This window comes from Teleopsis dalmanni, chromosome X (assembly GCF_002237135.1).
Source record: "Teleopsis dalmanni isolate 2A chromosome X, ASM223713v2, whole genome shotgun sequence".
Lineage (NCBI taxonomy): Eukaryota > Metazoa > Arthropoda > Insecta > Diptera > Diopsidae > Teleopsis > Teleopsis dalmanni.
The window spans coordinates 55726726-55748692 of NC_051848.1; the positions used below are offsets into that span (position 1 = coordinate 55726726).

Below are 21967 nucleotides of genomic sequence, written 5' to 3' on the forward strand. Positions count from 1 at the left end.
ATTAAAAGCAATTCAAAAAACAATTTATTAAAATTAAAAATAAAATTTACTTAATTAACCTATTTTTTTTTTATAGAACGAAAAAACACAAATAGAATTTAACTAAAATAATTCATTTTATTAAAAACATTTTTACTAACAAGTTTTGTAAATATTTTTAAAATCTTAAAAAACTTAAGACTTATATAATTTATTTATTTCAAATCTTATAACAATAAAAAACAATATATGTATATATATATCCTTGGTATTTATGTTGAAAATAAAATTCATTGGTCTTTTTTAAGTCACTGATGCAGTTAAATATATTTCCATCAAATGTGTTTATTTAATTAAAATAGTTTGGAAAATGATAAAAAAAAAATATTAATTTATAGATCATCAAATAGTATAGATATCTGAAATATATAGTTGAATTAGACTGATCATTAAAAACTGAATTTCAATAAGATTTCTAGAAACTTCATTATTGCGTGCGTAGAGAGTAAGTTTACATAAAAACATTAACTCAAATAAACAAGTCAATGTAAATATAATACAATTAAAATATATGTATTTTCCAATAATTCAGTAATTTTAAAAAATATAATATGTAATAAATTTGGTAGTAAGCCTCTACCCTACCTATAATGAAAAATTCATTAATAAAATGTACAGGAGTTAATTTTTGGTCTTTTAGTTTCAGGATTTATTTTTGGTATTTAAAACGTTTCAGGCGTACAATTTCTCAATGACGTCTTCGTATTGCTTAGAAACTACATTGCGTTTGACTTTCAGGGTAGGACCTAAAAATAAAAATTTTTTTAAAAAAAATATTTATATCATATAATCTATATATTTCTTACCTAATTCGCCAGTAGGAATGGAGAAGTCATGTGGCAAAATAGCAAATTTCTGCACCTTTTGCGCATTGGAAATGGAATGCTTATTCGCAGCCTTAATGCCATCTTCAATTGATTTCCAAACCTTTGGACAAGGGCCGGCATTTAAAATATCGCTAAGTGTTTTATGTTCTACTCCTAACTGTTTCATCCACATTAAAGACTCATGGGAAAGCTCATCCAATGGCGCACCAGTGTCACGATCCATTTCTGTCTACAATGCATAAAAATATATATTAAATTATTATACATCGTAATTAAATAAATTAAATTACAAATAATTTTTATCATTATAGCTTCTTTTATATTTTAGACTTAGAAATAATAATAGATTATAAATAATAAATTTTAAAAAATGATAAATAATAAGATATACATCATAATTAAATAAATTAATTTACAAATAATTTTTATAATTATAGCTTCTTTTATATTTTAAAATTAAATATAATACTAGATTATAAATAATAAATTTTAAAAAATGATAAAACATAGTAAAAATATAAAAATCATATTTTTAATTTATTTATTTAATTTTTTAATATATATATTTTAAATTGGTATTTTTTAAACTTATTAACATGTAAACCTATTTATATTTATATTTATATTTATATTTATATTTATATTTATATTTATATTCATATTTATATATTTATATATTTATATATTTATATATTTATATATTTATATATTTATATATTTATATATTTATATATTTATATATTTAATTTATATTTTGATATTTATTATTATATATTTATTATTTATAATTTATATATTTTATATATATTATATATTTAATATTATTATATTTATATATTTAATATTTATAATTATATATATATATTATATATTTAATATTTTATTTGTTATTTATTAATATATTTATATTTATATTTACATTAAGACTGAAAAGTTTTCGGAAATTCTCATTTAAAATTCGCGCGCTGTATATTTTTCGATATTTTAAGTTTATGTAGTTTGGCAGCACTGTCCTTAATTACTATGCCAAAAATGAGCGCGATCTGTCAGACAGTTCGTTTACGGCAGCTGTTGAAACCAGTCCACCTCAGTAGTGCGTTGCGAAATGTCTTCGACGGTCGTACGACCGTCCTGAAAGGCTTTGTACCACTCATAAACTTGAGTTTTCGATAAAACTGATTCCCCATAAACCTTTTGTAGCATTCGCAACGATTCTGCACACGAAATTTCGTTCGAAACACAAAATTTGATGCAAACTCTTTGTTCAATATTTTTTTCCATTGTTTTTTCGCAACGCACTACTGAGGGGAACTGGTTTCAACAGCTGCCGTAAACGAACTGTCTGACAGATCGCGCTCATTTTTGGCATAGTAATTGTCCCTAATTGCTGCCAAACTACATAAACTTAAAATATCGAAAAATATACAGCGCGCGAATTTTAAATGAGAATTTCCGAAAACTTTTCGGTCTTAATGTATTCTCAGATATGCTAATATGACAACAGATGTTATAGAGCCAGCTATTTCAAGCAACAACTTGGTGTATGGCGATATAGTTTAATTTGTGAGATATTGAGGTTTAAAGTTATAAAATTTTTATATTGATTACATTAACAAAAACTACACACATCATCTAGAGTGCACTAGTATATGGAAATTTTAAATCGATTATAGAAACTACGACTAACTACAAGCACCATCTGATGCATGTAGTTGCTGTTGATAATTTTCTTGTAAGATTTTCAACTTTAAATTTCAATATCTTGAAAACTGAACTATAATGACATATAGTATAGTGAAAAAAATTGCTCAAAAAAGCGGTCTGCTCTAAAAGTCCGCTTCAAATGGGTGTCCTTGCGAAATAGGAATTGTGCCAATTCATGTTATACTCGTAGCATCGATTTATATATTTATAGCCACTATTTTTCTAATAGTGATAAACCTACCTTAATAGTAACCATAACAGTTAAATATTTGCGCTGTTCGCCAACTAAGAACGCATTGGAGATGCCATCTAATTCCTTTTTGATTAAGTTCTCTATATGTACTGGTGGAATATTTTCACCACCAGCTGTGATAATAATTTCCTTAGAACGTCCTGTTAGATAAATGTAGCCTTTCTCATCTACATAACCGACATCTCCTGAATGTATCCAACAATCATCATCTAATGATTCTTCTGTTTTTTCTTCATTGTATATATAGCCCATAAAAATGTGACGTCCACGTAAACACAACTGTTTTAAAATAATAAAAAAAAATGATTATATTAATACCTAATAATATATATTATATTATCTACATACATTTAAATATACTTATATTTTAATAAAAAGGGTGATATGAAATAACATACCTCGCCATGTCCGTTCGAATCTTTATTGATTACTTTAGTTTCACAGCCAGGCATAGTTTTGCCAATGGAATTTAAATGTTGTGTATCGGGTTGACATATAGAGTGACAGCCAGCCGTCTCCGACATACCGAAAGCATCCAAAATTTTTAAATCCAAGCTGAGGAAATATTTCTTAGTTTCAGGTGACATAGGTGCTGCAGCACTAACCAATGTAATACAACGATCGAAACCAAGTGCTTGTTTAACTTTTGACATAACCAATTTCTTTGCAATGTTGTAACGGAATCCACCTGAGTTTTTACTGAAAATAACATAAAATAATTTTTAAAAAAGTTTTAAAACACAAAAAATAAATTTTAATTTAATAAGTAATGGATAGAAATATTAAATATTGATGTCGCTGTCCCTGTCGCTGTCGATCGATTGTAAATCTTAGTCTGCCATAGAAATATAGGAACCAACAGCCATATATTACAATATGAGGACAGTATATTATATATTTTTTTCTAAATATACTGGTAGCGCCTATATTATCCTTATGCTTTCAAAAGGCAACAAAAATAGAACACTGGAGCATACTAAAGATTGAAAGTGCAATTGGCAATGTACTTTTCCATCTGCACTTACGACATTATAACAGATCCCATTATATCATTATATGAGCACATGTCGTTGAAAATCATGGCTCAAATTAAATTCAAGTTTAAACATGCAACGATATATCTTAAGAATTTAACGACTTCAAGCGATATTAAGTCCCACTTAGATTCGCCTTTACAGCCTATAGGTTAGTATGGAATTAGTAACTCTTTCCATGACTTTAATTTTGGAACATTAATTATAGTGAAAACAACTGTATGGTCCCGCTGGGACCTGCTTGTAAAGTCCCTTTGGAAGATGTCAAACGGCACTTAGACGTCGATGGTGACGAGTGGCTCCAGATCGTTCTTAGAAGTATTAATCAGTCGCAGTAATTACTTTATCTATTGAAATGCAGGGAAAGCTTTTGAAAACAGTATTCTGAAATATTTTTTTAATAAGATTTACGCTATGATATATGTTATTTTTTCACAATCATCTGAAACATAATGTTACAAAAATTTATAAATATTTTTTAAATGCTAGTAATGCAAAGAATCCAAGAATAAATATTAACCGTCTTCTAAAGGCCATATGATTCAGTGGAAGAAGAGGACTGCAGTAAGGAGGTAGGAGGTAAGTAAATCTCTTAAAGGATTTCTTTGAACTTTTTAAAATTAAAGCAGTTTTTTAGATTAGTTTTTATATATAAAAACTTATTTTTATGCTATAGTTATATATTATATATTGTATTATATATTGTTATATATGCCAATTATATAAAATTGGCAACGCTTCAGAGATATTTGACTTCTCCATCAGAGCAGGATGCTATAATAATTAATAGTAATATTAATTGAATATATATATTTAAAAAAAGTAAGTTATATATATATATTTTAAAAAGTTTAGATAAAGCCTTGAAATGACGAGTACATTATAAAGAAACAATTAACGCAATCAAATAATATAAATATTGTAAATATTGTCATGTTCATCGTAAACCATGTTTCTACTTGTTTCATTTAGCAATTTTACTCATAAAGGCAGCTAATGAGTATAATTTACTATACAAAGAGCTTTTATATAAATGAGTTCATTATAACTAAATCAACTGATTTAAGGTGAAAAATGTAGAAGACAACCATTAAAAAAAAATTACCAAAATTTAAAATATTTATTAATTGATTTATGCTATTTCACATGCATAAATCAGTTTATGTCAATAGAAACGACCAAATCGTAACATAATCATTAACATAAGTAGTTTTAGCTGCAGTGGAAACATGATATTACGATATGTTTTAATCACAACTAGTCATACTGTTTTTATGATAGATAGATAAAATTTGACCTATTGACATTTTGATAGTGCATATATAACATTTATAATATAAATCGATTAATATAATTCGTGGTTACCCATGGAGATCTACTATATATAGTAGATAACATGAAAGCAATTTCCAATACGTATACATCAGTTAGGATACGGTTAGGTAAAGTAAGTGTGAAAGGGAAAGGGTTTGTTTGGGATAACCAGAGAGTACTCGATTGCTATTATCTGAAAAATATGTGTTTATGAATTTTTAATAGTTAATTATTTCTTTAAAAATATTGCAATGTTGTAATGAGTGGTTAAACTTTAAATGTTTAAAAGATTTTTAAAGTTCTTCTGCTATTCGGTTTCCCTATTTAACTTAAACATTTCTGCATAAAAAACCATTTTCATTATTTAAATGTAATTTAATAATTAATATTGATGTATTATTCTACTCTTATAATAATGTTATATACTTACATTATTACATATTACTTCGAAAACACATTAGAAAATGAAACATGATTTAGTAGCTTCCATAATTAGCTAATTATTAGGTACAAGGCTAACATTTTAATTAATAGTAGTAAGGCATAGTGCCGAACATATTTAGGACTTAAATGCTTTGCTGTTTTATCAACTAAAATGCTTGAACGCATATTTTATAGATCTAATAGTGCATATACAGCACTATTGGGAACATATTAGTTCAAGTACAAACTAATATTTGTAACTGAAATCCTGACTTAACTATGAAAGCTATTACTAATTAATCATGTCAGCTGTCCAATCAAATGTCGCCCAAGCCTTTGTTGGCTCCATTACGTAGGACCGTAGAAACAATGCATTTATGATGATATGTGTAACTGCTATTGTATACAAATATGTTTATGCTTGATGTGAAGTCATGTGTGGATGGAAGAAATTTATATGCGCTGATGTGCACAATTGTGTTACTGAAGTACACAACTACTAGAGCAATCTAGTAGTTGTGTAATTTGTACTCTGTCCAAGCCACAACTCGATATTGTTAACCACAAAATATACACGTATGCACGCAAAGCATAGACAGCATTTATACCAGCTTAGCTTGCCACATACAACACCGCAACAGCTTTAAGCTAGTTTACCTACAATAGTTTCAACATCCATGGCAACATCCTTGTTGCTTGTCAAAATGCATGCAACAAGCTTCAATGCAATCTCTCAACGTCAAGTAGGTTTGGTTCCACTTTTTTTTGTTTTATTTTACTACTTCTACTAATGTGAATTTGCATCGAAAGCATTAAACGCAGCCACATTGCCATTGCCAGAAGAATAATTAAATATTCTCTATATATTGGAATTTTCATGGCTAACGAAATTGAGAACGAATTGGTTCCACTACCAGCCATGGTTATCGGAGAATGGCAAATCATTAAACATATCAACATATGGAGTATTATAGGGTTTTAGAAGCAGGTGGGTCTAAGCGTTCACTATAACCACAACAGTGTAAGGCTCTCGACACACAGAGTTTTACTATTTGCAAGATCTATGGAACGACACAGATTACAATAACAGCAGTAATAAGTATTTTCGTCAATCTCATTGATTAAATCGGTGTATATACATATTTCTAATAAAAATAATAAAAAGTACTTTATCTTCTAAGCAATAAATTTAGCACTTATAAGAAATTTTTATAAAAAGTAGCTATTATACAACAGCTATATGCTATAGCTATATATAAGCCCTGTAATAATCCCAGCAATTGGCACTAGAATATTAGTTTTAAATTCTTCAAAATATTATTATTTTAATATAAATAGAAGGATTACTATTATACTAAAACTAATCGATTACTAAAAAAAATCTGTGTAATCATAACTAACAAATTAACAGACATACTTTCATTGTAAACCGTAATATTGGTGCGAATAAAAGAGATTGCATTGGAATTTATATGAAAATATATGTATGAATATATATACATTATTTGATACACCACTTTATACGTTTCAGTGCATTTTCAGTATTAATGTTTATTACTTATGAGATTTTAACTTAAAATCTAACATATTAAAAATAGTGGTTACCACAACTATTTGAAATGGCTAACTGCGAATATAGACGTAAAGATACTATGTTTTTTTATTAATATGGTATTAGCATATTAACATCAAATGATGTTAAGAATCCATAATAGAATACCTTCCAATGCTACTCTTAACGATTATATTGAGCTTGACAATGAAATTTGTACATCAAGCTTTCCACCAGATGATGATGTTATTGAGCACTATAGCTCTAAATTACTGGATCCAATTCTAAGCGCCACTGAAAGTTCATCAGACTTCCAAGAATGAAGTAGAAGACTCAATCAAAATTCTGAATTTATATTTGCAAACGAATGATACTACAACTAATGATCACTATAAGATTTGAAATAAATTGGAATCTCTTTTTACTGAAGATAAGAAAAAAATTAAGGTCCCAAACACTAATTTCTGAATATTTTACTTCACTACAACTTCTCTGCTTTATTTGATTACAAATAAATAAATATGTTAAAATGTAATTCTAGTTTCATTTTAAAATAAAAAAAAAACATAAAAAAATTCTCTAACTCGAAGTCTCCATAAGTCGAACCTTTTCTTTGATGAAGCTGATTTCTGGTTAAATGGCTACGTCAATAAGCAAAATTGCCGTATATGAAGCAAAGATAATTCTCAAGCTGTTAACTATTAAACCGCTGGCGACGTCATCGATCCTTATTTTTTACCGAATGAGGTAGGAGCTGCCGTTACGGTGAATAGCACCTCCGGTGTCAGGCCTACATAATGAAGCCAATTATTATTGTTGTTTTAGCCAGATAAGAATTGTTTATATAGTCCCTGTTAGGTGAGGTAAGCAGTGCTTTTTCGTCGTATTTGATGAGTGTATTCCTGAAACCACATGTCACATGTCGAATCAGTTGCCAACTTCAATAATAAAAATGCCTCATTCCCAATCTACACCTTCTCCCTAATTCCCGGTTTCCTACCCTAAATTAACTATCAACCATCCACATCCTAACCTGTATTTTCGTCTTGAAAATCGTTTCATATTGTCTGCTTTTAGATTCCAGTGGGGTACAATAACTACATGACCATGACAAAAGTGCTGCTCACTACTCTGAAGAATCTAAATCGAAAATCTAAATGAGCTATAAGCAAGGGAATAGATTTCGAAACCAATTAGATCTGCATCCCAAAACCATAAACCTATGATAACAGTTCGACCGTCCTGTTCGATTTTTATAAGGAAACGAGGCATTTCGGTTTTTGTACATGAACATGAACCACAGCAACATCAATAAAGACAACAATATTAACAACAACAACAATAAGAGAAAAATTATAAATTTTATGAAAAATAATTCTTACCCCTGACTTTCCATATAATGTTTGAGTGTAATACCCTTTGCCCAACTTGCGAGCATTTTTTTGAAGCTACCACTTGAAGCGGAAACGGCAACCATACGTTCTTGAAATTTCTCAAACACACGTGGTACACCCATAAATCTTGTTGGACGTGCATCTTGTAATGATTTGACTAATGTTCCTTTAAGTGCATCCTTGTCAGCGAAATATACGCAGCCAGCTATTAAAGTCATTGTGTATATGTCCACAGTTTGTGCTGCCACATGAGACAATGGTAAATATGAAACAAGGACCTCAGAGCCAATAGTGACGCGATCCAATGATTTAACAATAGCGCGTGTGTCATAGCTAATGTTATCGTGACTTAACATAACACCCTTTGGCATACCAACGGTACCAGACTGTAATAAAAACATAGCATTACATACAACGCACATATAAAATATATCCAAAATATATACAGTAAATAAATTTTAATAGTAATTAATTACTTAAAAAATTAAAGGAGAACTAAGTACAAATTAAAAATAATTAAATAAAAATTAAGAGTAATTAAATAATTAATTAATTATGTAATTAAATAATTATTTTATATACTTATTTATTGTATTTTTATTTCATATATTTGTTTATTTTATGTGGATAAGTCAATTTATATAATATTGAATGAAAGTATATTGAGTCAGACCTTCTTAGATTTATATATATATACAGGGTGACCGAAGAGAACTGCAACTAACTTTAACAGCTACTCGTACAACTTTTCAACTGTTAAGTAAACAGTGTCTATATTTTGTTTAATGATAGTGAATATATTTATTTGGAAAAAAATCCCACTTAATAAAATTCAAACTTAATAATTAGATAAAACTATAAAGATATTTAAGTGAAAATTTGAAAGTAACTATTACTAAACAAATTGAGCATCTCACTTAAATGCGCCTTCTGCATCTGAAATCATATAATATATATCATATAAGGAAATCGAAATGCTGATGGTAGAGAAAAGACTCGACCGTTCTTGGAACCCTGCTTAATATTTGCAATTACTTTGGTTGGGTTATCGTTGACACTTGATTTTTAATGTTTGATAATTCTTGAAAGAAAAATTATTTGTAGAAGTCTTAAAATGTTTCGTTTTATAGGATCTGCAAAACAAATATGTACAACTTTCTTCTCACAAACCCAACAAATTAATCTTCACTATAAACACTCATCGCCTTGATGGAAAAGCAAGCATGTTCTTGTTGTAGCCTGCGTGGATTGTGTAGTCCCTTTGGGTGGAGAGGTGGTGGTTTGGTAAACGATACTTGGTTTTTAAAATTGACAAGTGCCTCTAGGACCTAGTCCTAATGGTTGTTGTAAGATTGGAAAAGCAAGAAATCGTTTTTATATCACACTTCGTGCTCATTTTTATCTTCACTATGTGTACACCTTTAATTGACACTAAGACATAAGGGACATAGACTATAAGGGACAGAGCTCTGAAGCTATATGCGAAAACCGACAGGCTGCCATACTTAGCACTATCTAATCTCAGAGTAATCACTAACCGTGCGGAGTGCTACGCAGATCTTAGATCAATCATTGAATAATCATGAAGGGCGGCACTCTGCAGAATCCCCCCCAGCTATCATAGAATAAAAGTGCCCAGATGCACTAACACGGAAAAGGCTTAACATAACTAAGAGCCATGCTATGTGGAGTGCTTCGGGCACAGCAAAATTGGCTCTTTCGAACTATAACGAAAATGTATGTTATGTAGAGTGTCACATAAGTATTGTTAAGTATTGTGTCTAAATTTAAAAGAAAATATAGATATGGTCACCAAAAAAAACCAGCAAGAAAAAACTCATAGAGGCTGGTTGGTTTAATAAAATTGATTTTCAAATACAGAAATACGGCGTTCTGAAAAATTGCTAAACAATTTGACTATTTTTAGTATAATGTTAAGGTAAAAACACAAATTTGTGCTAGTATTACTATATTGTTTCATGTATTAGTTTTTAATGTTGCATAAAGTTTGTCGCTTTAGCAGAGATTTTACTGTGTATCCATTGTGTTTGTTAAGCATTTGTGTTACTCACCGTATAGACCAAACAGCAGCATTCATTTATGGCAATATTTTCCAGACGTGTCTTCAATTCATTCTCCATGTCGTTGACATTCATGGCATCAATTTCTGACCACTGCAAGTAAGGTAATGAATTTTAATGAACTTTAATTAAGTCATAGCACAAAGATCAAGTTTTTTTCTATGTGACACTTGTTTGCGTTCAAAGTAAAATACAGTCAAACTTCCATAACTCGAACTTCTATAACTCGAATTTTCTATAACTTGAACTAAACAGTGCATAACAGGGTTTAGAGAGCAAATCACTTACAAACACAAAAAAATTCTCTAATTCGAAGTCGCCATAAATCGAACTTTCTCTTTGCAAAATGATACTTCGAGTTATAGAGGTTTGACTGTATGTTATTTGAATTTTGAGCCTTTAACTTTATCGAGCTGTTGTGAATGCAGTACTCTAAAATTATGGCAATATAATTTAATGATATCCATATAATAACTGTTTGAAGTGTGAAGTATTTTGTCATTTTGTTATTTTGTTTGCGAAACATTAAACTTTTCACACAATCTCTTTTTATTGTATTTTTGCATTTTGTCACAAGTATCTGCGCTTGTTAACTTACTCTATAGTAGCCGTCTTCCTTCTTCATGAACGGTGCATAAGGCTCCTGTATTTGTATAGCCGCTTTCAATAGTGGTAATTTGTCTTTAATGGAGCGGATTTTTTCCATTTGTTTGGCATCGTCGACCACAACAATTTGTGCGCGAGAATTTTCCAACACATGCATTACAGCCTCCGCTGAGTTTGTGGTGTAAATGCCGGCAATAATACCACCAGCGTGTATGGCGCCCATTGCTGAGTAGTACCATTCCGCGCAATTGAAGGCTAGCACGCCCACAGAGTGATGTGGCTCCAGTCCTAACTTGATAAAGGCCTTTGCAGTCTGATGCACTTTCTGTTCATATTGTCTGCACAAAGTAGTAGAAAATAAAAGTAAAAATAGAAATAAAAATAGAAATAAAAATAAAAATAAATAAATAAAAAAAATTTTATTCACTAAAATTATCTTATTAATATTACATATAGCGAGGAAAAAAGCAAGCGCAGCCAGCAGTGGTCCATGCAAGCCGGGTAAATATCAACGATACGTACAAGTAGACAGACAGACAGATTATTTGCCTACATATTACGTTTGGCTTAAGGGCGAAATAGCGAAATAGAGAAATAGCGAAATGTTACTTAAGTGGCTGGGAGTTAAGTGGGTTTGAAGCGTTGCTGTTGAGCTGGGTTTAAACCGTAAGTAAATGTTATGAAATGTAATAAAATTTGTCTTGTTAGGTTAAGTGGAGCGTAAGAATATGGCGACAAATGTCGAAATATTAAACTGTGCAGAAAAGTGTCGCAACGAGTTATGTACGGGTTGTGCGGGGCGGGGCGGGGCAAGCGTTGAAGTTAGAAATAAATTGCAGGAAAATTAAATTTTAATCGTTATGTCTTCAAGTTAGTAAAGAATATCTTACATTCCCACTTTCGGAAATTTCCACAAATATTTTTATTACCAAAACACCAAAACACCAAAACACACTTAAAAGCAATTTTGTGCATCAAAATACTAGAACACACAAATTTATATTCATAGCCATCCGTGGAAGTTATGCACATTTAAATTAATTTGTCTAAAGTTTAAGGAATTTTAATAGCTGACAAATTAAGTAACGAAGTTAAATAATTTTGAAAACATTTTCAACAACTTTTTCAATCCTTCTGCGAAGTTACGCTCCGGCATATGACAAATGTAGTGCCTAAAATTTAACGAAATTTTAATGGACATTACTCCCTACTCCCTACTCCCCACTCCCCACTCCCATGGTGCGGCAGCAGATTGGTAAAAAATTAACTACTAAAATATTTTATAAGTAAATAATGAATTTTATATTTAATAGAAAAAAATAAGAAACGTATGAAAATAAATTTTAAACCAAAATGTAGAAATCACATTAAAGTAAAATGTGAAGCAGAAAATTATAATTATAGTGTTTCGAGTATGAAAGTTCTCTACTCTTTTAGAACCTAAAAGAGTAAATTAACTTTTTAAACAATTTTTAATAGTTTTATTTTAAAACAAACTTTTTAATTAATTTGTCTATAAATAACATTTCACTCACACATTTTGCAAATTATCAAGGCAAAGCAAAACTACGGACATTAAGCAACAGAAATTACTCCTAATACCACAAAATGGATTTACTATATAATATAGACTTTTTAGTCACTCAACATATTAGATTACGTCTTGGTCAATTAAACTTAACAGTTTATTTAGATGTTCTATATCTAATATATTTAATGAAAATAAAACTAAGAACATTAATCAGTAGTTACTACTACCGACACCATGAAAAGATTTTGACACATAATAGATGAGTTTTAATTAAACCCATTATTTGTTATATTAATATAATAAATCCAAAAAATCCTAATGTAATGGTCAATAAAACTTTAAAGTTTATTTTATTTGATAATATATTTAGTAAAACTATAACTAGAAATATTATATACTAATTACTATTGTCAATATCATAAGACAACCTTACTACATAGACGCTTACTAATTAAGCTCATTTGTTGCTATGTCGCTTCAAATCAAAGGACCTTTCCTTGCTGATTTCAACCTGTAAGGAAATGACTAGCAAGCTCAGATCTTTATGCTCACTAACATTACTAGTAACATTACTACTACTAGTATTACTATTACTACTACTATTACTACTACTACTAACATTCCTAAGTAACATTACTAGTAATATATTAATTAAAAAACCTCTTGTTAGTCAATATGACTAGTTGTTCTTAATTCAAACTCTAAACTCTATTTAAATATAATAAAAAAAAAAAATAAAAAAAAAATATTTGTTGCTATACCCAAAGCACTGAAACCCAGCGTTAGTTTTTAATTAAAAGCGACAAATTTGATACCTGATAAATTTAATTTGTTACATCAAATCATTTTTCAAGATAATTAATAATATAACAATAGACCAAAAACATTCTCAAACTTATAAGAGCACCAAAATGTTCCCACAAGTAAACAGTGTATCCATAAAGCCTAAGTCAGTTGTTCATTTTGTAGGACTGCCTTACTAACCTAACCTAAAGTAGTACGCGGCCAAAGACAGCTTACGTCTGTAATGGTGAATTAAGTAAATACTAGGTAAATAACCTAGTACTGCTAATAACATTTTTTTGTTATCGAACCTAGAGGTAAAATCTTCTAAACATACAAACGGCACATACCATTTGCATGCCCGATTTATACACGACTCATTGAGTCATGCATGCCTATTATATAAAAAGTTCTCACATTCTCAGCTCAAAATCCTGGAGATCCCCACATTTAGCGTGCTTTCAGTCTGATTTCGTACTAAGTATATTGTATGCTTTAACAATGTTTATTGTTTTAGACTTTATGCACTTATAAAGGCTTCACTCTTCAGTGCTTGTCAACATCTGCCTTAACATAGAAGAAGGGCTGACTTTCCCAATTAGTGTCTCGAAATTTTGTCTCTACACCAAAACTAGATGTCTACAAATGTTATACAGTAAAAATATAATTGTGTTTTAAGCTTTGAATATTACTAACTAAAGAAAATATATAAATTAAAAGATTTACTATAAAAAATAACAATAAAACTACTATTTCACTTACTTATATGTGACGGTTGTATATTCCTTCTTTTCATTCTTTGTTTTTAGGGCTGGAAAATCTGGATAATTGTTGGCAGAACGTTTAAGTAAGCCGGGAATGGAAATTGGTTCTTCAGCTCCCAAACCATCTTTGGAGAAACGAATTTTAACTGGTTGTGTAGGGTCAGCGGTGCGGTAGACATCTGTTGCCTTCAAACGATTTGGACCTGGGCGGTTAAATAGTGTATCATGTTGTGCCATTGTAGCAAATTTCGTATTTTATCTATAAGATTTAAGAAAAAATTTTGTTTTACATATCAAAGCTCTTGAGTATCAGCTCTTGAATATATATGTTGCATATACGTATGTACATATGTAAATATAAAACAAATCATTTATATATATATATGAACTTTGCATTTACTAAATACATTTTTTATTTCAGATTCACACGTTTTTAATTAGTTTTCTGTATAAAAATGTGCAAAGTACAATAATAATATGTATACAAAATAATATGTAAATACATATATATATATATATAATAATAATAATTACAAAATTAAATATGTTTAGTAGTCAATTATGTATCTTTTTATATTTTCAGCTTATGACGAAAGTATATTTTTTTAAGAAAAAAAAAAATAAATTAATTAAACTTTGACACATTGTCTAGCAGATATAACTTAAAATTTTTTATTATTTTTACGCATGTAGAAACCATTAAAATATTTACTATAAATTAAATTAAGTAATCTAATGTTTGTATGTATACATTTCCATACTAACATATCTAACAAATCTAACTTTAGGTTTCACAAACGAATGGACGTCATTATGGTTAACGGTTGAATACGACGACGATAATTCGTCATTTAGTTTAAGATATTTTGAATTTAAACTTAAGAAATAAAGGAGTAAGAAATTAATATAATTTTATTGAGTCTAAACAAAGAATATTTAAATTAGAGTATAAAGATCAACATTTTTGTTCTGTTGTAAGAAAATTGTATATCCGGCATTATGGATATACATGGATTGACGTCACGACGACAGCATTGAATAGAATATGATTTAAATCGCTTCTAGAGATCCTATGCTCTAGCAGGAGGAGTTAAGATGACGGTATGTAAGTAAGTAATATAGAGTTAATTTGATCTGTGATTTTACAAAACAAAAATTAAAACCACATTAACGTCTTGCATCTTCTTATGTTATCTCTTACACAAGTACAAAATTATTTTACGTAATTACCTGCCATGAAAGCTTAACACCACAGTGCTCTTAACACACGTATCGGTATACTGCAGTGATAAAAACCCAATTGGAAATCTAATTAAAATTAAACATTTAGATATAGTTCCCTCCTTGGTGAAGAGCGAAGCCTATCTAACACCTCTACTTATCTTTGAGTCACAGCACACGATTGAAACTCCATATCGAATAAAAGTAAATTAATACAGTCATTCTACACGCGAATATTTGGATTTTAACCACATCACTCCCCTAAGGAGCCATTCTCATTGGTAAGAACCGCCGTAGCTGTGGACACTGACCTCTGTGGTCAGTGGGGTGTCTCAAGAGAGAAGGTCACTTGCTATCAGTGATACTTCAAACAGTATCGGAATGGTATCCATCCAGACATACAACTGACAAACATACAGGCAAACAGAGAGGTAAACAGACATGCAAACAGATAGGCCAAACAGATAATAAGACATTATAACAGGCCTTATGCCAATTCAGGGTGTCACAGCTGTTTGACCACTCCATTTACATTCACACTCTCACTTTCTATCACACTCACACACACTATTGCAATTGAGCCATTAGTGTACGGCGACGGTTTTGCCAGATTTGACGGTTCTTGCCAGCACGGCGCTGACATCATACACATAACTTATATGTATCATTCAAGCAATTCAAGCCGCTAAGATCCACGTACAGGGGTACTTCGCAAAGGAGATGAATCCAATTCTCTGCATAATGACCGCAAACACAATTCGGGGATTCAGAAAGAGACCTTCCATGCAAAAATGTATTAAAAGATCCATGTCTCGTGAAAAAATAAACAAGATTCAAACGGAAACCGAAATCTTGTCTTTCTCTAACGAATCTGACATTTCGAACATATTAGTAGGTCACCCTACTGTTCTCGGACGCATCCTATCTGGTATGCCATACTGTTATTATATGGTGAAAATTTAAATTAATGAAACATTACATTAGGAGAGCGATTATTATAATTGTGACTTTATAGCCAAAAAAAAAAAAATTAATCTAATCCAACTTTCAAATTTCGTAAATATAATATCAACCTATATACTTATGTATGCATATACTATCATATGTGAAACATAATGTCTTAAGTGGATTTATATATCAAGAAAAACTAACAAGTGCTTATATCTGCATTTTTTTTTTGTTTTGTTAAACCTAATCAACTGACAAAAAATAAAACTGTTTATCATCATGAATATCTAAATCTTATCAGCTTTTCAAATAATCAGTGGGTTTTATATAGCAGCACAGATTATACCCTGTACTAAACTGTTGATAATTAGTTTATATAAATAAAAATCCATGTAATTGATTAACTCAGCAAATTGTGAAATATTTGCGCCACTCAAACTCAAACAAAAGAATAAAGATATTTTTAATTAAGTTTTTAAGTTAACAACTAAAAATAATTGCTTTATTTTTAGAGAAAAAAAATTTTTATTTTATATAAACAAGCAATAAATAACTAATTTAACTAAATAGAATAACTAAATAACTAATTAAGATATAGAAATAATTTTTTTCGCAACCATTTTTTATTCTAGTGGTTTTGAAGATTCTATTTATTAACGACTTTCTAATATAATGACTTTCTAATGTTTTTCTTTTGTTTTGACTATCTAATATTTCTGAAGTGTAAGAAATGTTATCTCATACCTTCAAATATCTTAATGTGGTTATTGTCAATTTAAGGTACATAAAAAGTGAACTTAGTCCTCAATATATACACCTGGAAGTGTATAAAACTTAAGCGCGTATTACACATGAGAATTTTTTGTCAAACCTTTTTGTCATCGCTTGCTATTACACATCAAAACAGCCGACATTATTTTGCACATCCCCAGAAAAAAAAAAACAACAAGTATACTACAAAATAAAATCATGCATGCATTTAAACGATGTTTTCGCTACCATCTTTTAAAATAAATATAGTTTTGCATATACATAAGTTGACAAAAAACCAATTGTATACGAAAAAAATACAAGCAAATTTGAGGAAAAATCAAAGCTTTTTGATTTCCCTCAAAACTTTTTGTCGAATGTTCGTATTATACATCAAATTTGGTTTGACAAACAAATCTGATGTGGAATACGCGCTTAATTCATGATTTAGTATAAATAGTCAGCAAAAGTGCTCCATGGTATCTATTTTCACTTGAAACGAAGTACAGCTAAAGCTCCCAGCAAGGGTTTTCAAATGTTTCTTAAATCAAGGAATTAAGTTTAGAATTTACAAAATATTTTCTGCAAACGCTCTGTATATTATATGTCATGAGAATTGATTTAATTATAAAAAGAATGTCTTGAAGAAATCTAAAAAAACATGCTGTGTATTTGGAAAAAACTCCATGGAGGCGTCTCCATGTGTATCCAGAATATTGGAAATACCGACCTTAGGAGGAAGCGGACAGTAATAGAATAATAATAGTACAGTAATAGAGCACACAGCAGAAACGAGAGCAACGAAAGCTACAAGCTGAAAATCATTGCTTTATATACATAAGTGAATATAAAATTGTTTTGAAGACTTCACTTGACTTAACTTAGTATTCCAAATGACAAAACCAATGATGATACACTCAGTGTAAATGACAATCAAACATGCAATAGACAGCAAATAGGTGTTACTACCAATTTTAGTATATAGATCTCCTATAATCATGATTGATATCTACAGAAATCAAGCTAAGATTATATAAAACAATAGTGAAATATATATATAATGACACTTTCCAATATTAGTATCACAGCAAAAATAGACGTAATAAGTCTGCTAATCTTCGAGAGAGAATACTTTAATAAATTGATTGACCCTTCAAAATAAGTAATAAACTTTAAGTCAAAAAACATATAGTGAAATTATTGACTTAATCAAAAATAAAAATATTTTAAGGCATGTTGAAGTACAGGAACTTTAGTGGACCGTTCATGTTGTAAAAATTATGTCCAAAAAAAATTCAAAAATTATTATTAATATTAAACCAATAATATCTAAACCAATAACATTGATCTAAAAGACTAAAAACATGATGGTATATATACACCATCAGATATATATCTGTATATATGTATATCAGAAAGAACATTTCTGTATATATATCAAAAAGTTAAAGTCCTTAACTCATTAACTGATAGATGAGGAAAGAGAATGAAGATTCACACTGGACTAAACTGCCAGTGTGAATCTGCCAAAGTAATTAAGAAGATTGTATTATCTATATATATATTTAATTAAAAAAAAACATAAAAATATAGAAAATAGAAAAATAAATTAAATAAATATAAAAATTTTTCATATTTATTATAAATATTATAATTTATAAAAATAACTGTGAATTACTGAATTATTTAAATAAAATAAAAAACAATTAACTTATTTGTCAACGAACTTCGAGATTTACTCACATGCATATAAGTGCATACATAACAGTACCAGACCAATAAGTTTTACCTTTGCAATGATTATTATTGGTGTTTCATTTACTTGGTGTTCAAAATAGTAAACTTATATTTTGATATAAAATCATTATTCGATATATATGAACAAAGGCCGAAGTGCTAAACAATAATCCAGTCAAGACGTAAAGATGGGTTTTAAAAATACCTCGAGTTAAGAAAGAGTAAAAGTGCTCAAGTGCACTGTCTCCAATAGAAATAAATAAGAAAGGTCGAATACTATGGTTTAAATTATATTCTAAAAAAGATATTGAAAAACACTTTTGATGTAGTGTCCGACCTAAAAGATATATTGTGCGCCTAAATGCCCAACTAAAAAAATTTTATTCTAATTATAAATCTTGTAATTACTGTGGGGCTTAATTTTACCTATTTGATTTGGCATCAAGATCCCGTTTTCAAGGTAGTCAAGTCTATGTCTTGTCGTCGCAATATAAAGAAAATATATGAAAAAAATAGAACATATATAATAATAAAAAAGTATAGTATTTAACCTCCGATAACATCTTTTTAATATTCAAAATATTTATTTAACTATAATATGCCTTTTGCCTTAACTATAATGCCTTATAGTTATAACAGTTTTTAGATTCAATTCAAAAGTTTTTAGATTTGTGGTATTTAGTAGAGTTTTAGTGTTAAAAATTGTACTTTAAAAACGATTAAAAATATCGATCCATATAATTTGAAGAATATACACTTTGCCATATAGACCAAACTTACGGATATACTTCCCTTATATCTATCTTCATAAATAATTTTAAAATTTGAAAATAATGGATTATATGGAATATATGTATAGTTTTACAACTCAAAAGGTTTACTCAAGCTATTAAGATTTAAAATTTACAAACAATTAAGCAAACAAATATATAAACATTTAAATATACATATATATATATATACCTAAAAATATGTCTTTGAGTCAAAAATATTATCTTAATTCTTGTAGCACGCCACTCTTTATCTCGTCGGTGAACTTGAATTGAAAAAAAATTTAGCAGTTAATAATACTACATTGTTAAATAAATTTGGAATTGTGTTCCGATAAAAAGGTATTTGAACTTTAATAAAAATATTTCATAACAACTTATTTAACACTGCGTTCTCGTTTTATAACGCCCATAATGCCCGCAGCAATATATATCCAAAATTATTATATACGCTTAATTACAGTAATCGATGAAATAGTTACTGACTTTTATCTCTAAGCACATGGGGTTAGGGTTAAGTCGATAGAAATAAGCCGATATTGCACGGTTAGTACAAGTGATCGATAAGTTTTAGAAAACACTTTACTTCATTAAGTCCATTGAGTCCAAAGTAAAGAACAAAAAACAAAAAAATAAAAAAACAAAAAAAACCGAAAACACTAAAAAACTAACTAAAGAAATATTTTATTTAAATTGTCAGTATAATCAAAATAATAAAAAACGGAAGTGATAAGGAGAAGTTAATAAAAACATATTCACAGAAATCTTATCAAAGTCCAAAATAAAAAGAATATTTTTACTTTTACTTCAAGAACTAAATTTCAATTTGTTGTTATGGCTAAGTTTAAATTTAAAAAAATTTATGCATATAGTGTCTATTTTGATGACAAATGATATCCAACGCACACAGGGCTTAGAGACCTACTCTAAACGCAGAAAGGGGCACAATAGACCCGACGGTCGCAGTGCCACAAATAATCCAACGCACGATTTAATAGTCCAATTATATTGGACTATAGATGACTCTTACTATAGTCCAAATATATTAAATATAGCAACCAGCGACTGGTGTTTTAGTAGCCTGCGGCTACTAAAATATATTTTCTCAACTACATTTTTGCCATTGGATATAACTCTTATGCCATTTGCGATTGGTATAACAATCGAGATTAACATACAACTTTCTAGATATCTTGCTAAAGTATTAAGTTTACCCTGAAATTAATAACTGTTTTATATGCCAGCTAAAAACTATATAAAATTATTAGATATGATAGACAGGTCTTTACATCCGATTGGTAAAAAATGTAAAGATACTGTTTTCTATCTATATCTATTAAAATATATCTATAAATAAATAATTATTACTTTTAATAATTGTTGCTTATATAACAATTAGTTACTTTACTCTTATAAAATTTTAAAATGGGAATATGTGATATTCTAAATATGTAAACTGATACATTACATTATCTGTGTACGACATCTATTTTCACTATGATTGGAATAAAGGTTGCAAATGGAACCGATACAGATCAAGGCTATTGATAAACTCTCCCTTATGCTTCTTAATTCACTGTTAACCTTTTAATTTTTTTTTTTTCATTTGTAGACGGTCGTGATTACTATAAGCGTGTGCAGTTAATAATCTAAGCTCAGATCTAGACTAAGATATATTAGAATTAGTGTTGTTGACACTAATGAAATGCTTAGATTGCCATAACTTTTTGACATTGGCGCTAATACAAAATGTTAACAGTCCGATTTATAAAGAATATTAAACCAATGAATAAGTAACAATACTACTTAAAAATGAATAAGTAGTAATGTTAAGTTAATACAAATTCATCGTTAAAATTTGTTCAATTATTTATTTATCTTTTTAATCTTATTTTTTTTATAAAAATTATATACACTTACTTATAACGAATTTCCTTAAAACCAAACAATTAAGTTAATTTTATTTACTATAATAAACTTATATAGTCTTAACCTTATATTGCTCTATCGCACACGGACTGGGTTCAACGGTAACAAAAAAAAAAAAGTCAGTCGCAAATTATATCTTCCCTTTTTTCTTAACCTCAATAGTTGAAAATTGAATTTTTTATGTATATATAATAAAAATGACTTAATATGAGAATGAAAATTATATACCCTTAATCTGTATGGTTACATCAAATCGGTTGTGATTTATTTCAATCATTGTTTATAAAAAATATTATGACATAAAATG

The 21967-nt window shown here is 29.0% G+C and overlaps 1 protein-coding gene across 1 annotated transcript in view; it reads right to left on the reverse strand.

Moving 5' to 3' along the window:
• Window positions 1-660: 660 nt before the first annotated feature.
• Window positions 661-21967, reverse strand: part of LOC119687655 (very long-chain-fatty-acid--CoA ligase bubblegum) — a 29485-nt gene continuing 8178 nt past the window's right edge. The window contains exons 2-9 of the mRNA XM_038102061.1: window positions 14304-14564; window positions 11220-11565; window positions 10613-10714; window positions 8529-8926; window positions 3222-3522; window positions 2812-3102; window positions 846-1095; window positions 661-785 (exon numbers count right to left, since the gene is read on the reverse strand). Coding sequence (XP_037957989.1) covers window positions 712-785; window positions 846-1095; window positions 2812-3102; window positions 3222-3522; window positions 8529-8926; window positions 10613-10714; window positions 11220-11565; window positions 14304-14542 — 2001 coding nt within the window. The 5' untranslated portion in view covers window positions 14543-14564 and the 3' untranslated portion in view covers window positions 661-711. The remainder of the gene's footprint in view (window positions 786-845; window positions 1096-2811; window positions 3103-3221; window positions 3523-8528; window positions 8927-10612; window positions 10715-11219; window positions 11566-14303; window positions 14565-21967) is intronic.